At 40.6% G+C, this 16,976-nt stretch overlaps 1 protein-coding gene across 2 annotated transcripts in view; it reads right to left on the minus strand.

Annotated features, from left to right (window-relative positions):
* Positions 1–526: 526 nt before the first annotated feature.
* Positions 527–16,976, minus strand: part of shtn3 (shootin 3) — a 46,412-nt gene continuing 29,962 nt past the window's right edge. For both annotated transcript variants that reach the window (XM_034221766.1, XM_034221767.1), the window contains 8 exons: positions 15,663–15,831; positions 14,899–14,969; positions 13,748–13,848; positions 12,174–12,188; positions 11,240–11,356; positions 10,871–11,021; positions 5,692–5,989; positions 527–5,083 (listed from right to left, as the gene is read on the minus strand). In XM_034221766.1, coding sequence (XP_034077657.1) covers positions 4,969–5,083; positions 5,692–5,989; positions 10,871–11,021; positions 11,240–11,356; positions 12,174–12,188; positions 13,748–13,848; positions 14,899–14,969; positions 15,663–15,831 — 1,037 coding nt within the window. In that variant the 3' untranslated portion in view covers positions 527–4,968. The remainder of the gene's footprint in view (positions 5,084–5,691; positions 5,990–10,870; positions 11,022–11,239; positions 11,357–12,173; positions 12,189–13,747; positions 13,849–14,898; positions 14,970–15,662; positions 15,832–16,976) is intronic.

Raw genomic sequence — 16,976 nt, forward strand, 5'->3', positions numbered from 1 at the left:
TGATTAAACACTATCCAGTGTTTTCCCCTACCATTGTCTTGGAGGGGTGCTGCGCCCCTCCAACGCAGCCCCGCGCCCACAAAATATATATCATTTTTGTTTTAAATATATAGCACCAAATTGCAAATAATCTATAACTACTGTCACGTTTCACATTGAACATGTGCTCTTTTATTAAATAAACTAAACGCTTTCATTTTTAGTTGTGAGTTTAGTGTTTTTGACCCTAAGAAACACTGATGCATTAATCAATAACAATAATCCACAGCTCCTCTCTCTGCTCCAGAGGATTTAAAAAATATACATCCCAATGCCACAAAAATGCATCAGTGACGTGGTTGAAATCTTGTCTCCAGAAAACAAAAAACTGAAACAAGCGGTATCAGTGACTGTGTGTTTGATGTGGCTCTTTGCAGTAACATAGAAAAAATGTGGCTCTTAACCTCTGACTGGTTGGCCACCCCTGGTATAGGTGTTTCAGTGGCTTTTGTTTATTTAACTTTTTAAAAAAAAAAGACAAACAACACTGGTTTTAGTTTCAATTTATTTCAAGTGATGCTAAAATCAAAATTCATGTTTTAAAAAACACCACTCCATGTATATCCCAAACACACACAATATCTATAGTCACCCAAACTCTGTCAGATACAGTGAATCCCTTTGTTAAGTAGCCACTTGGTTAATAAATAGGACCCAAAACACCACCCAAGCCTCGATATGCATCCGATTCAGGCCTGTGGGTTTTATAATGTGCCTCCTTCAATCCTGGTCCTTTGCATTAGAATAAAAATACACCTAATGGACGGAACAAAATGCACTTTTAAATGTGTTTTAAGAAAGAATGACAAGGTGTGAAAGCATCATACAAATGTGCCTTATGTAATTGCATACTCTTCAAAAATGGTTCCTAATGTTGCATCACGTGTCAGGAAAGCTCTATATAGACAGTACAGCCCTACGAAATAAAAAAGTCAAGGAACGCATGGTGAAATGTGACGGTGAGTGACCGAGCACAGAAACAATGAGTGTGCATACAGTGGAGGAAGGCGTGTGGAAGACATCTCATTTCTGGTGGAGGGACATTACACACCACAACATGTAATTCAGGTAAGGAGGCAGGTGTTTGTGGAGAGGTAGACAAATAAAACAAGCACCTGGTTCCTTCAAAGCAGCTCTTATCCTTCGCTCATTCATAGAAAAATGGCTTTCTGGTCGTTTCTCCCAAACGCTTTGCTGCCTGCTGCAGATTGGTTTTTGGTTGAAACCCTGTGAACACTTCTGTGATCTGATAGCGCTGTGCTACTGTCATTGCTGTTGTTCCTCTAAACCTGAAATATTACCCACATTTATTCTCCACATCTGTCTGATTCGCGCCTCAAAAAGCCTGATAGTCGTCACGCTGAAACCTGGACGGAGCATCAGCAGCGAGAGTGGAAAGAAAGTGCTTTCCTACAGTTCTTCCTGCACAGTTTTTATAGTATGTTGTTCCTGGGTTTTTCACTCAGCCTCCCTGCGTTTAGGCTCAGCAAGAGTTGGACTAAGCAGAGGAACTTCATGATACTCTAAAAACCTTGATACTACAGTCAGGGCTGCACAATGAAGACTCAAGACATCTCAAGAGCTTTAAGACTTGAACAGTTCTTGAACAAAGTCGGCACAACTTTTGGACTCCATCAGTGGATGCAGTTTGCTCAGGAAGTCAAGTTACGTGGAACTTATAATCAATGTTAATGTCACTCAATCTATTAATATTAATAATGAGGGTTAGGGTTAGGATTACTCATTGATATTTACATAGTTATCGATTGCATTGAGGTTAGAATCTGCAGTTAAAAATAAAGTTCCCGATCAAAATGCATCATCAATTAGGTGTCAAAGGAACTGTATTTACTTTTTTAAATATTGAAACTGACTCTTAAAACTCATCTATTAACTGCCCCAAAGAGATCCAATGGAAGTCATGTCTTTAGGTATCTTTGCACATTTTGGACACTGATTCTTTATCTAAATCTTAAGGTGGAAACCATGAATGCTTTAAAGTAATTAAGGAATATATACGTTTTTATTGAATTGTTGAATTTGGTCGTGTTTGTCCTAACCCTAGACAAGAGTTACTGCCTCAGTGGTTGAAGGAAAGCGTCCTTTAAGTAAATGTATCCAATATAGAGCGGTGCAGTGATGAAGTATTTTTGTAGGCCGACCCGAAGTACGCTGCTGGTTCCCTCGACAAAAAAGCAACAGGATTTCTCCACAGGATTTTGGAAAATAAGATCTGTGGAAAACGAAGCTGTTTGATGAATGCACGTTTTGTTCAGCCGGATAATATCCACGTCTACCCTACTGCCAGAAGCAACATGCTAACGTTATGCTATAAAGGAACTAGAGCCGAGTCCAGCAGCACGACTTCAACGTCACGCCAACTTAAGATCCATATTCAAACATACAGATTATAAATGGAACGAGTTGAAGCGTTTGTTTGAACAGTCTGCAGGAGGCAGGGACTTGCTTTCAAGCAGAACAGAAACTAACTTAGAGGAGTGTTTACGTGTTCGGCGTAATGACGTACAACGTCCTCCACAACTTCTGTAGTCCTATTCAGCCACTTGGTAACAACCATCGTTTCTCAGACACGTGAAGTCTTCAGAAATCACCAGTGGGGTCACTGCTGATGGATTTAATGTCGTAGAACAAAACGTGATCCGTCTCTTCAATGTGTCTCAACCACAGACCTTATTTCCAGCTATTTTCCTAGATCTTATGGAGAGATCCCATTGGCTCTGAGACGAGGGAACAGGAAGTGGTGAAATGCTGACTCACTTCCTGGTTTTAGGACTCGTTCCTATTTCCACCAATGAATCTAAAAGCAACCTGATCTCCCGTGAATCAGTTTGTGCAGCCCGCTCACACATGGGAGGAAGTCAAAGACGAGGTTGTAGAGCTGGATCTAAACCGTACAGTGCATTCCTTCTGATGACACAAAGTGATATTGAACAGATCATTTCTGCATCGATTATAAAAAAACAAAAAGCTTTGCAGTTTGCAGTCATTGTACAAGTTGAAGAGTTCCTGTGCAAAAAAAGGTGCAGCTTCCCTCGTACAGTTCTGCAGGATCCACAGGTTTGTTTCCAGAAACCTTCGAAAGAAAATAACCCATAAATGCTGGAGTAATATCTTCCTGACAGCAGCCATTGTAGAAAGCCCCTCGCCGATACTAGGTAATGTTTGCTCATTATTATTATGGGTAAACCTTTTATACATGCAGTTTTATTGAGCTGTCAAAAGGTTTAATGATTTAACACTTTAGCTAATTGGATTACAGATCCCATGCAAGCTCAATTAAAGAGCCATTGTTATATTTGAATGGATTTGAGGCTACTTAAGGTATAAGGATATGAAAATCAACACAAAGAATGGAATTGCTTTTTTCAGAAACGTTTTTGTCAAACAAGAATCCCAAAATGTCCGCATTAAACATTTGAGATGTATTCTTTATTTTTGTGCATGTTTCCGTACGTTTTCTTAAGACATGCAATCTCTATAATGAACCTTTTATTCCTTATTGTTGACCATATTTTCCACCTAAAATAAAATAAGATCTCTTTCCTTGGCCACCAATCAGCTACTCTGAGACACGGGGGTAAGCAGTCGGTGAATATTGGATAATTCAATGGAAAAAGGCAAAAGAGTTTCAAACTACCATTTATCCAAGTATTTGACTTAGAAAAGCTGCAGTGTGACCCACATACTTTAAGAGTCGTGTTTACAGAGTCAATGTTCCCTTTTTGGTCCCATCTGCCAAATATTGAAAAATAACCCAATAACCAGATAGAGTTATTGTTTTATTCCGGGATGGTGAAACTTTAGAAGATCCAATACTGGACGAGTACGTAGATTATATTTCCCACTCATGGACTTAGGCATCCATAGACATGTTTCAAATGGGGGGGGGGGGGCCAATCAGCTACTCTGAGACACGGGGGTAAGCAGTCGGTGATGGTGGTGAAAATTAAGGTTTTCTACTAGAAATTCATGAAGGTTTTTATGCTCATAACGGTTAAGGCCAGCGAGATAAGTGTGTTATACATATCGTTTTATTATCTCCACACTAATTTCCCCAGCCACGGTGTAATCGCAATCACTTTAAGGCTCACAGACGTTTTTTAAGATGGTAAACAGTGCCTTTTAGAGAGGAACTTTTAATGCATGTTGATGGGCTGAGAGTAAAGCCTTGTAAGCCCAGATGTCCTCAAGGGGTCACTTGCACAATGAAGTGATCAAGAAAACAAACAGCGGATTATGTTTTCTAGTTAATGCAATCACTGCGACTGCAACTATTTGTCTGTTTGAAAAGTTAGCGTAGCGTCTTCTATCATTTATTTACTCTAAAAATAGCATGACGTTTTGATGGACACAAGTTTTTGCAGGCACTCTTCTGTGTTTCTACGAGGTTAAGGACTATTGTATCTCTCAAAAACGTTCCTATCATTGTTACAGTACCTGCACTGACCCACACTTTATTCAATTCATCTCTAAACTGCTGACGAGTGACAGGTGTGTTGTTTTTAAGGAGGTAGGGCTTCTACAATGGCTAGAAATGTGAGGCTGCGTTCACAACAAGCATGTTCTGAACAGTTTATCTGCGTTTAATAATCAGCTTTTTCAACATAAAGCTTCAGGAAATAGATTTAGAAAAAGCTCAAACGTGTTCAATAAATTAGCTACATGTTCGTTAACAGAGTAACCTGGTATTATAAGTATACTTCTGAAAAAAACACAAATACAAAAAAAGTACGACAAAGTTTCCCCCTCTTGTTCTGACGGCGATAAACAAAAAAGGCAAACGAGCGACCGCACTTTAAACCCTTCTGATCAGAGAGTGGATATCGATGACGTCGTTCTCACGTCAGCCAATCAGAGCCAGTGATGGATCAGGTAACAGAAACAAGCCCGGGATTCTCAGAGTCCAGCCTAACACTCGGAGCTGCCGTTGTCCTTCAGGACTTCTTCCTGTCCGGGTTCAGCGTGATCGACTCCGTTCGTCTCGACACATTTCTCAGGCGCAGTTTGATCTTCCTCGTCCGCACTGTGGAGACAAGACAAACAGATGGAAACTGTCAGAGAGTGAGATATCGGTTGTAGAGATGTTTTGCCTTCTCTCCAATGTAATGGAGCTAAATGGTACTTTCTTGCACACAATGTTGCAAGGGATCACAGTATAAGAGCTAACAGGGTAAAGCATTGGTTCCTGTACGAAAAATCTAACTGGTCCCCGGCTTGAGCTTCAACCTCAGGATCCATGTATCTGTGATCCTCTCCAGAATGGAAGTAGTCATCACATACAGTACAGAGCATCAACTAGTTCCTGAACAGTGTCCTTCACATGCTGATATCCAAGAGAGGGAGTCACACAGTCACAAGATGGAGGAATAGAAAGCAGTATTCAATGTTTACTTCAGATTAGCTCCACGTCAGAAATGAGCATGCTTGTCATATGTCTATCTCCATAGAGGCTGAATCATCATGTTAATCACATAGCTATCATATGCCTCAAACAGTCCTGATGCTCTTCTAGGTAATCACACATCCTGTCATGTTCTCAGCTACAGTTGGGATACCTTTGTTATCATGTTGCTCTCAGATTGGAAGAGTACGTTCAGTATTTTCACAACACTGTTTGCTTCTCTCTCTGACCTGTTGGAGCAGCCGTTGCTGGTGGAACTCTCTTGAGCTTCAGACAGCGAGCTGCAGGACCTCCTCTCCTGCCAGGACCCGGCTCTGGGCTCTTTGGTCTCGGAACTTTTCCTCCGGGCCACCACGGCAGGTCCCGGTCCGGACCCCCGTCTCTCCGGACTGACCCGGGGACCGGCAGAGTCCGAGGGGATGCTCAGACCCCCCGAAACCTCTGGATCTTTCCCCGATTCGCTGCTGGTTCGCCTCCCGTTCAGACTGTCCAGAGAGGAGACGTGGCTCATCTGACCCTCACGCTCATCTGCAGAGGAACCAGAAGGAAAAGAGAGGATAACATCTTTCTTTGTTATTTCATGATATTGTTTTCTTAGATTCAATTCAAGATTCAAGGCTTTTATTGTCATTTGTAAATATCTACACTGTAGATATGTCAATGAAAATCTTAGGTCACAGGCTCCTCCAACAGTTTAACACAATACAACAGATAATAGTGCAAGTAAATAAAACAGGGTATATGCAGGAATCCTGAAGTCAAATGTAATACCTTTTAAGACCCTTTCCATACATTTTAAGACCTCATCGCCACTTTGAGTTGTAACCGGTTACCTTGGCGACACACTTTACCTCACATTGACTATATACAGTATTGATTGTCCTTCCTCCTTATCTTCCAACCATTTTCGGTATTTTTGGAACTTTAAGTATTTTTGGAATTTACGGTATTTTTGGATCTTTAAGTATTTTTGGAACTTTAAGTATTTTTGGAACTTTAAGTGTTTTTGGAACTTTAAGTGTTTTTGGAACTTTAAGTATTTTTGGAACTTTATGTATTTTTGGAATTTACGGTATTTTTGGATCTTTAAGTATTTTTGGATCTTTAAGTATTTTTGGATCTTTAAGTATTTTTGGAACTTTAAGTATTTTTGGAACTTTAAGTATATTTGGAACTTTAAGTATTTTTGGAACTTTATGTATTTTTGGAATTTACGGTATTTTTGGAACTTTAAGTATTTTTGGAACTTTAAGTATTTTTGGAATTTACGGTATTTTTGGATCTTTAAGTATTTTTGGAACTTTAAGTATTTTTGGAACTTGAAGTATTTTTGGAACTTTAAGTGTTTTTGGATCTTTGGACCCTTTCCATACATTTTAAGACCTCATCGCCACTTTGAGTTCTAACCGGTTACCTTGGTGACACACTTCACCTCACATTGACTATATACAGTATTGATTGTCCTTCCTCCGTATCTTTCAACCATTTGGACGCAGACTTGCATTTCCCCATAACGATGTTGTTTAACAACCGGCGTAAACGGAGCTTCGCACGCTATCAAGCAGTGAGCGTGCGATGTCCTGTTCAGATGACGTCAAACCCAACGGGATGCCATCAATAAACTACACAGCATCACACTACACACCTACGCCATGATTACATTCAGGCAGACTGTAGAACACAACCTATTTGGACCATTTATATACTTAATGAAAACAAGCTACAAAATGTAACACCTTGGAAAATGCCGTTTAATACTTTTTAATAGCCTTGATTTTCGCTAAATTGATTTATCAACTTTTAATACTTTTTAAGACCCCGTAAAGACCCCTGTAAAATAGAATAGAAATAGTGCAAGGAGAGTCTATTTACAAGTAATTGGAATTTGATATATTAGATAAATAATTTGTAAGGTGCAAACAGATTAATGTTATGGATGTTCTTCTTTCAAAAGTTGTGCTTTTTTACATTACATTACATTACATTGCATTTAGCTGACGCTTTTGTCCAAAGCGACTTACAATAAGTACATTCGACCAGGAAGACACAACCTTGAAGAAAACAGAATCATATAAGTATATCAGGTTTCATAGAGCCAAACATTTCAAGTGCTACTCAACTGGCTTTAGGTAATCCAGTCCTTTATTGGTATAAAAGTGCTTCGTTAATCGTTCTAACGCTCGAAGTGGAGTCGAAAGAGATGAGTTTTCAGTTTGCGCCGGAAGATGTGCAAGCTATCTGCCGTCCTGATGTCAATGGGGAGCTCATTCCACCATCTTGGAGCCAGGATAGCAAACCCACGTGTTTTCGCCGATGGGAACTTGGGTCCCCCTCGCAGCGAGGGCGCAACGAGTCGTTTGGCTGATGCAGAGCGTAGTGCACGCGCTGGGGTGTACGGTTTAACCATGTCCTGGATGTAGGAAGGGCCAGATCCATTCGCAGCATGGTAAGCAAGTACCAGTGTCTTGAAGTGGATTCTAGCAGTTACCGGAAGCCAGTGAAGGGAGCGGAGGAGCGGAGTGGTATGGGAGAATTTAGGAAGGTTGAAAACCAGACGAGCCGCTGCATTCTGGATGAGCTGCAGAGGTCGGATGGCACATGCAGGTAGACCAGCCAGGAGGGAGTTGCAGTAGTCTAGGCGTGAGATGACGAGAGCCTGGACCAGAACCTGAGTCGCTTTCTGTGTCAGCTGGGGACGTATCTTCCTGATGTTGTAAAGCGTGTATCTGCAGCAGCGGGTTGTAGCAGCGATGTTTGCAGTGAAGGACAGGTTGTTATCTAGGGTCACACCCAGATTCCTTGCAGTCTGAGTCGGGGAAACAACTGAGGTGCCGATGTTGATTGTCAGGTCAAGAGTTGGACAATCTTTTCCCGGGAGGAAGAGCAGCTCAGTCTTGTCAAGGTTGAGCTTGAGGTGGTGAGCAGACATCCACTGAGAGATGTCAGCTAGACAAGCAGAGATGCGTGCGACGACCTGGGTCTCTGAGCGGGGAAAGGACAGAATTAATTGGGTGTCGTCAGCGTAGCAGTGGTAAGAAAAACCATGCGGGCTAATGACTGATCCGAGCGAGTTTGTGTACAAGGAGAAGAGGAGGGGACCAAGAACAGAGCCCTGAGGGACCCCCGTAGTTAATTGACAAGGGTCGGACTCAGACCCTCTCCAAGTCACCCTGTAGGTACGGTCTTTCAGGTATGAGGTGAGGAGGGAAAGTGCAGAGCCAGAAACTCCAAGTTTTTGGAGAGTGCGAAGGAGGATCTGATGATTCACCGTGTCGAATGCAGCAGACAGGTCCAACAGGATGATGACAGAGGAGAGGGATGCAGTTTTGGCAGTGTGCAGTTCCTCCGTGACAGCAATGAGAGCAGTTTCTGTGGAGTGACCTGCCTTGAAACCAGACTGGTGCGGATCCAGAAGGTTGTTCTGATTGAGATAACAGGAGAGTTGTTTAAAGACAGCGCGTTCAAGTGATTTAGACAGGAACGGGAGGAGAGAGACAGGCCTGTAGTTTATAACATCAGACGGGTTGAGAGTGGGTTTCTTTAGGAGAGGGTTTACTCTTGCCTCCTTGAGACTGTTTGGAAAGTGACCAGAAGTTAGAGAAGTGTTGATGAAATGGGTGAGAAACGGTAGAATATCAGGAGCGATAGTCTGAAGGAGGTTTGAAGGGATAGGGTCCAGAGGACAGGTGGTAGGGCGGGCAGAGGTAATGAGGGTAAGAACCTCACTTGGAGAGAGAGGGGAAAAGGAGGTTAGTGTGTTGGTGGAAGGAAGGTCTGGTGACCCAGCGGTGAGTAAAGGTGAGTCAGAAAAAGAAGAGCGAATATCATTAACCTTTTTTTCAAAGTGGGTAACAAAGTCGCTTGACAGAAGTGAGGAGGGGGGAGGAGCTTTTGGAGGGTCCAAGAGGGTGGAGAAGATGGAAAATAGTTTTTTAGGATTGGAATAGGAAGTTTGGATCTTATCTTGAAAGAAAGTGCTTTTTGCCTGAGAGATCGAAGCAGAGAAAGAGGAGAGGAGAGCTTGATAGGTTAGGAGGTCGTCACGGTGTTTGGATTTCCACCATTTCCGCTCTGCTGCCCTAAGGACGGTTCTATTAGCACGCAGTGCATCATTTAGCCAGGGAGCAGGAGGGGACTGACGAGCCTGCCGAGATGTCAGAGGACAGAGCGAGTCCAGAGTGGATGAGAGAGTAGAGAGGAGAGTTTCTGCAGCAGAGTTTGGAGGCAGTAGTTGGAACGAATCAGAGGAAGGGAGGGCTGAGAGCACCGATGAGGCAAAGGTAGAGGGAGAGAGGGAGCGAAGGTTACGGCGGACAAGTGTAGGATGGGAAGAGATTAGTTTGTTATGTTTGGAAAGGGATAGAGAGAATGAAATGAAGAAGTGATCGGATGTGTGGAGCGGGTTTTGATTGTTCACAGCTGGAATCACATTAGAAGAAATGCACCATGGATCCAAATTCAAACCTGATCCTGCAGGAAGTCTCTTTAGTCGCAGCTATAAAGCCCTCTTTGACTGATTAATAAGGCAATCATATCTTTATAAAACATGGTCACTGCTGCTTATTTTATAATAACAATAATATTTAGGAGGAGACGTGGCACATCTGGAGAGCAGAAAGGGCAAAAGTACACACATGCTCAAGTAGAAGTACAGATACTGGTGTTTAAAAATACTCTGGTAAAAGTAGAAGTACTGACTAAACTTCTTTACTCAAGTAAAAGTAAAGAGGGCTTCAACATGTACTTCAGTAAAAAGTACCCATAACTAGCAGCTGTTTTAAAGAGTACCTGACCTCCCTTTATATTAATAGAACAATAATGTCATTGTTAGCTAATGAATGTTTCCATGCTGAACAACGGCAACATGACAACGTTTCCATTGGTCCCTCTTCTTTAGAGAAGACCGTTCTGCTAGATGAGGTCAGTCGATGATGGAAAAGCAGATAAATCCATGTCAGTGTTATTCTGACCTGTTAGTTACACGATGTGAATCGTTCTGTGAAGCACAGCGCCCTCCTCTGGACGCACATGCACACTGCGGTTCAAACCATTACATGTGTTCAGTGGTCAAATGTAATAAACCGGTTAAATATAAATACAGTGGGTGGACACTTGAATTTAATAAACAAAAATCTTTGTTTTTCTTAATGTACAGTATTGGTGGTGTTATACAAGAGGACCACAATGGAAATACGCCTGGAGGTTTTGTTGTATAATCATCAAATTAAATCAATCAAAGTAGACCGTTTTATAAAAGCCATTATTGCAAGATGAGACTATTTGAGACAGGTAGATATTTGTTGAAAAATTATTGCATTTCGAAACGCAAAGTCATGACTTGTGTTACACTGTGAGATAAGTCAGGATGTGTGTGTGTGTGTGCGTGTGCGTGTGTGTGTGTGTGTGTACCTGCGGAGCCAGCCTCCCCTGCCTTGTTGCGTCTGCGCCTCAGGATCACCTCCAGCTCGCTGTCCTTCTTCCCTGAAGGTAAAGACGGCCCCGACGGAACGGACGAACCCGAATCCTGGGAGCCTCGACTGGGGCTCCGCTTCACCGTCTCCTGGAGAAACACAGCGTCACGACTCTTCACTATTATTACTATTATCTATGATATGTTTCAACGAGCGCTCTGATTCAATGTACTGACACTGGTCTTATTTAAATTAACTGTACATTTCAGCATTAATATCGGTACTAAAACCACACTATTTTTCTTTAAGAGCAGCAGCTTTGGGACAAAACTAAAAAATCCAGATGCATATTCATATATATCTTTACCAGGATGCCCTTCAGCTCCTCCATGGCGCTCTCCTGAGGTTTCATAGGTTTCTCAGGTTTGTCCGGTTTCTCTGGTTTCTCTGGTTTCTCAGGTTTCTCCTCACTGATTTGAGGCGGCTGGAGAAAAGAACAAAACATAAATATAATTGTATGTTTTATTAACACACAAGTCAGAGCATGGCACACGTGCTGCATTTGAGGAACAATGGGAGGGGTGAGAGGTGGGAGATTACAGTTTGTTTATTAGCACGCATGTATGTAGCAACAAGGAATATCACATTTATGGATACACCAATATTGTAATATACACATTTTTGCAAAGAAATCCAGTTTTCTGATCATCATGCAAAGTTCCTGCTCAAAAACTGATTGCCTAAGTGCATGTACATCCTAAATACCTCATACCTAAAAATAGGATTAAAACCTCCTTTACAAATTCATTTAGTTAGTAGGAGTTTGATTATATTAGCCAAAAGTACAAGAAATATCCAGAGCACATGTAATCTACCATTTATATTTTGTTCTTTAAGGAGCAATTGTCTTAAAACCTACTTTCCCCCTAGGGATAAATAAAGTATTCTGTATAAATGCATTTCTACTGAGTGATACTACATTTTAGATTTCAAGATGTTACGAATATACTTAGTAAATAATAAAAATAATCATTAGAGATTCAGTGCCAGGGATTTTCCATAAAAGCACTCACTTTCTATGCTGAATAAATTAAATTGCGGCTTTACATAAGAAATGTTCCCTTAGGAGCGGAACAATAATCCAAAAAGCAGCCCATATGTGTGTGTGTTTGTGTGTGTGGTGTGTGTGTGTGTGTGTGTGTGTGTTTGTGTGTGTGTGTGTGTGTGTGTGTGGGTGTGTGTGTGTGTATGTGTGTGTCGCCCCCACATCACAAGATTGATGCAAAGGTCAATATACTCACTTTTACTGCTACTCTCTGTGGAGACACATGCAGAGAAAGAGAGGAGATAATCAGACAGAGTGCATCAGACTGCAGACAGGAAATATAAACCGACATGTTTACTGACCAACGTCCTGATCTTTAGGAGGACGACAAAGAAAAGACAAAAGAGGAAAACATAATAGAGTGGTGGAGTGATGACGTACCGCTAAGCTAAAGGTGGCTAATGTTGGGCTATAAAGGAACTACAGCACGGTCACATGACTTCACGTCACCACCGCTAAGCTAAATGTGGCTAATGTTGGGCTATAAAGGAACTATAGCACGGTCACATGACTTCACGTCACCACCACTAAGCTAAAGGTGGCTAATGTTGGGCTATAAAGGAACTACAGCACGGTCACATGACTTCACGTCACCACCGCTAAGCTAAGGGTGGCTAATGTTGGGCTATAAAGGAACTACAGCACGGTCACATGACTTCACGTCACCACCGCTAAGCTAAAGGTGGCTAATGTTGGGCTATAAAGGAACTACAGCACGGTCACATTACTTCACGTCACCACCGCTAAGCTAAAGGTGGCTAATGTTGGGCTATAAAGGAACTACAGCACGGTCACATGACTTCACGTCACCACCGCTAAGCTAAGGGTGGCTAATGTTGGGCTATAAAGGAACTACAGCACGGTCACATGACTTCACGTCACCACCGCTAAGCTAAAGGTGGCTAATGTTGGGCTATAAAGGAACTACAGCACGGTCACATTACTTCACGTCACCACCGCTAAGCTAAAGGTGGCTAATGTTGGGCTATAAAGGAACTACAGCACGGTCACATGACTTCACGTCACCACCGCTAAGCTAAAGGTGGCTAATGTTGCGCTTCTAAACAAAAACACGTTAAAAAAACCATTGACTTTAAGAGGAGGGAACAGGAAGTGTTAAAATGCTGACTCATTCATGGTTTATTGACTCATTCCTGCACCACTCTATCACACTAAAACAACAAAAGCTGCTTTGACATGTTTGGAAGTGGAGATTGATATTTCCTTTATCATTCTGATGTCACAGGAATATTTAACCACCTCTGTTGTCAGAGAGTGGTGACCTTTGACCTCCTCTCTATTGTTGATGCAGGGGCAGAATTAATTCATTTTAAATTATCGCCAGAAATTATATTATTGCGTTATCCATAGAAAATGCTCAATAAATTAAAAAGAAATAATGGCAATAGTGAAATTAACATTTTACTTTGTTTATTGTGCACTTTTTCCTAATTTTAGTGATTATTAACAAACACTCATTGGCTCATATATCTGAAAAGACAATATAATGAAGGCCTAGTTGATTCTTTTGTGAGGGCTATTGTCAGAAAGTCAGATATAGATTACAAAAAAATCTGTATTGTGACAATAATACTTTATCAAATGCTATTTTCTGAAGGCCACTACAGGTTAATTCTGGGTATCTGTGACTTATAGATTTGTTTCAAATGCTATTTTATGATCAGAAAACTCCTAAAATATAGTTTTTTTTTAAATAAATAAAAGCAGCTTCCTCTTGAAATCCCCTCAGTGTTTCCGTCTCTTCCTCACCTTGCTCTCCTGACTCTTGACGGACCGCAGCACAACGCCATGTTTGATCCTCTCCATCATCTCGTTCACCGCCTTCGCCTTCACGTCGTCACCCTCGCCTTCTGGAGTAAAGAAACCTCAACGATTTTAGTTTTAATACGGTATATAATCAGGTTTGGGGAGGTAATGGATGACAGGTGATGGGATTCTGTCATCAGGATACAAATGAAGGTTACTGTATTCCCTCACAGATACATACAAATAGATGCAATGGGATTATTAAATTACTGGCAGGACTACAATGTTAGGAACAAGCTAAAAAAAGAGCTAACGTAAGCTAGCTAACTAGTTATATAGATAGTGAATGTAAAAGGGGAACATTAAGCATTTATACTATGGTAAAAAATGCTTAATTTACGACTTTAGAGTCAAAACTGCTCAAAGATTGTAGGTCAACCCTTTGAGGAACTCGATAAATCAGTCTTAAACATAATTAAAAATGAACAATACCTCTGTTAGCATCAAATTGGAGATACAGGGTCAATCTTACAATTAGATAAAAAGTTAAATCCCAAATCAAATGTACGTTAAAGGGTCTTGAACATATTGTCTTCAGTGATCCTGATGTTATGTTAAATGTCTGTTTCTCGTCTTAATATCTGTCCTTGTTGATGTTTCAAATGGAGCTGCAGTGGACCAGGAACATTTCAGACTTGATCAGACAGTAAGCTATCATTCTATCTTAATCTTTAGAGGTATAACAACATAACTTTCTTATTGAGCCATGTTCATGCTCAACTCTGACTGCTTTTTGCACATTTTTGCACACATGTCTGCACAGCCCTCCATTTTAAAATAGAATTGACTGTAGCCATATACTCATTATCCCATTTTAGCTTGTAAGGTTATTTGTATAGTTACTTTGAAATATGGTGTAAATACCTTTTTTTATGCTAAATTATTTCTTAAAAATACTCGTTTGTTATTATCCTTATATATTGCTTTTTTTAAACTACTTTGCAACATATCTTTTTAGATATGTTATGTTCGCACCAGCAGATACCAAAGCAAATTCCTTGTATGTGTAAACGTACCTGGCCATAAACCTGATTCTGATTGATTGACTGGTCTTACTTTAAACTTTGTTGAACTTTAGGTGCATTGAGACTCACCTGCAGGCTGCTCTGTCTTCACGGAGGTTTTGGAGCCTTTGGATGATTTCCTCATGATGGCGATCAGAGAGCTGAGGGGCAATGAGTGAGAGTTAAATACTGAACACTGCATGTGTGTTTAAAACATATACTGCTTTAAAATCTTGATGTTTGTCTGTTTATCCAAAAATAAATACAAATAAACTCAAACTTATTTCGATTGTTGTCTTTTATTTTGATATAATGCTATAAAATGTCTCAGTCATGTTTGCCTGTCTACCCTAATAAACAGAGAATTACCAAAAATATACTACATACTGAGTGTGTGTGTCGTGATGCTGAAGGTGTGTTTGGTTGTGTTTTTGTATGTACTTTATTGATCTCAATTTGGGACTGTATAAATATATTGTTTTATTGCAGATTTATCGCTATTATTGGTGGTTTTTACTAAAGATTGAATTAAATAAATAAAATGACTTGAACAGAGAATTACAAACAATACACTGCATAATGAGTTTATATGTGTGTGTTTTAATGTGATGCAGAGTGTGTGTGTGTGTGTGTGTGTGTGTGTGTGTGTGTGTGTGTGTGTGTGTGTGTGTGTACGTGTGTGTGTGTGTGTGTGTGTGTGTGTGTGTGTGCGTGTGTGTGTGCGTGTGTGTGTGTGTTTTGAAGTGATGCAGAGCGTGTGTGTGTGTGTGTGTGTGTTTTTTGATGTGATGCAGAGTGTGTGTGTGTGTGTGTGTGTGTGTGTGTGTGTGTGTGTGTGTGTGTGTCATCCTCACCTGAGGGGGTTGCATCTGGAGGGTGGGGGTGGCGGCGGGGGAGGAGGGGGAGGAGGTGGGGGGGGAGGCGGCGGCGGCGGGGGGGCGGGAGGAGGGGCGACCCCGGGGTCAGGAGGGGGGGGAGGAGAGACGGTCGTCATGGCAACCTCCTTCTGCTGGAGCTGGTGCACTGAGGAGAGGAAGACAATCAGAAACATGACACAGTGAAATCAGGGAGAACTGTGAAATGTATTACATTTATTTATTCCAGTTTTTAAGTATTTAACACATCGGTCCTGTAACAAAATAATTTCCCAATTTTGTATTAATAAAGTATCGATCCATCTATCTATATATCTATCTATCTATCTGTCCATCTTACATATATTATTGTTGTGACAATGTGTACATGTTTACCTTGACATATATTTATTTATTCTTTTATTGCACATTTATTTTTTTCTTGTGTTTATGATCAGTTTTTTGTTTTATTTTGTTTATATTTTAATCCATATGTTTATTCCTACTACTTATGTTTGTATTAATATATGTATTCTATTTTATTAAACATTTTTATTTGCACATTTTTATTTTTGTTTCTTGCTGATTCTTTTTTTTTTTAAAACATAATTGTCCATTTTATTTACACATTTTTACTTTAACATTTAGTTTTTATTTACATAATTGTTAATCTATTTTATAGTAATTTGTACTAACTTCTCGTGTTTGTATAAAAAAATATATATTGCGCAATTATCGCCATTATCGGTGGTTTTTGATTAAAGATTGAATTAAATAAGTAAAATGTGGTGAATTTTGATAATACGGTTGTACTCAACAATGCTCTCGAGTAATTATTTTAAATATTTTGATGACAAGATTAGGAATTAATCCACTGAAATTCTATTTTGTTGCAGCTTAATCTGCAGCTGCATGTGTGCACAAATACAGGCTTTAAACAGAAAGTAACACATGTTAATAACACTGCATCACTTTGATGTACAATGTTTTTCCTGGTGCCTCCACGTTTCCCTCCAGACTGAGGACTTCCCCCGGCTCATGAAAGAGGCTTCTGTTTTTATTGTTGTCTTTTAACCGTTTCAGTTGGTGCTTTTGGCCGGACGTCATGTGACCCATTTAGACACACACAGATGCCAGTGTGCATGCCAGGAGACATGCTGCATGTTTGCCAGGTTTCCCGCAGCAGATGGGTCACACAAGTCTATTTAGGAGTCAATGGAGGAGTAAACACAGAAACCACAGAAGAAGAAGACAGCGGTGACTAAACTGTGGAAGCTAATTACTGAGTTTTAATTTCCTCATCATCTCATTAAT

This window comes from Gymnodraco acuticeps, unplaced genomic scaffold (assembly GCF_902827175.1).
Source record: "Gymnodraco acuticeps unplaced genomic scaffold, fGymAcu1.1, whole genome shotgun sequence".
Lineage (NCBI taxonomy): Eukaryota > Metazoa > Chordata > Actinopteri > Perciformes > Bathydraconidae > Gymnodraco > Gymnodraco acuticeps.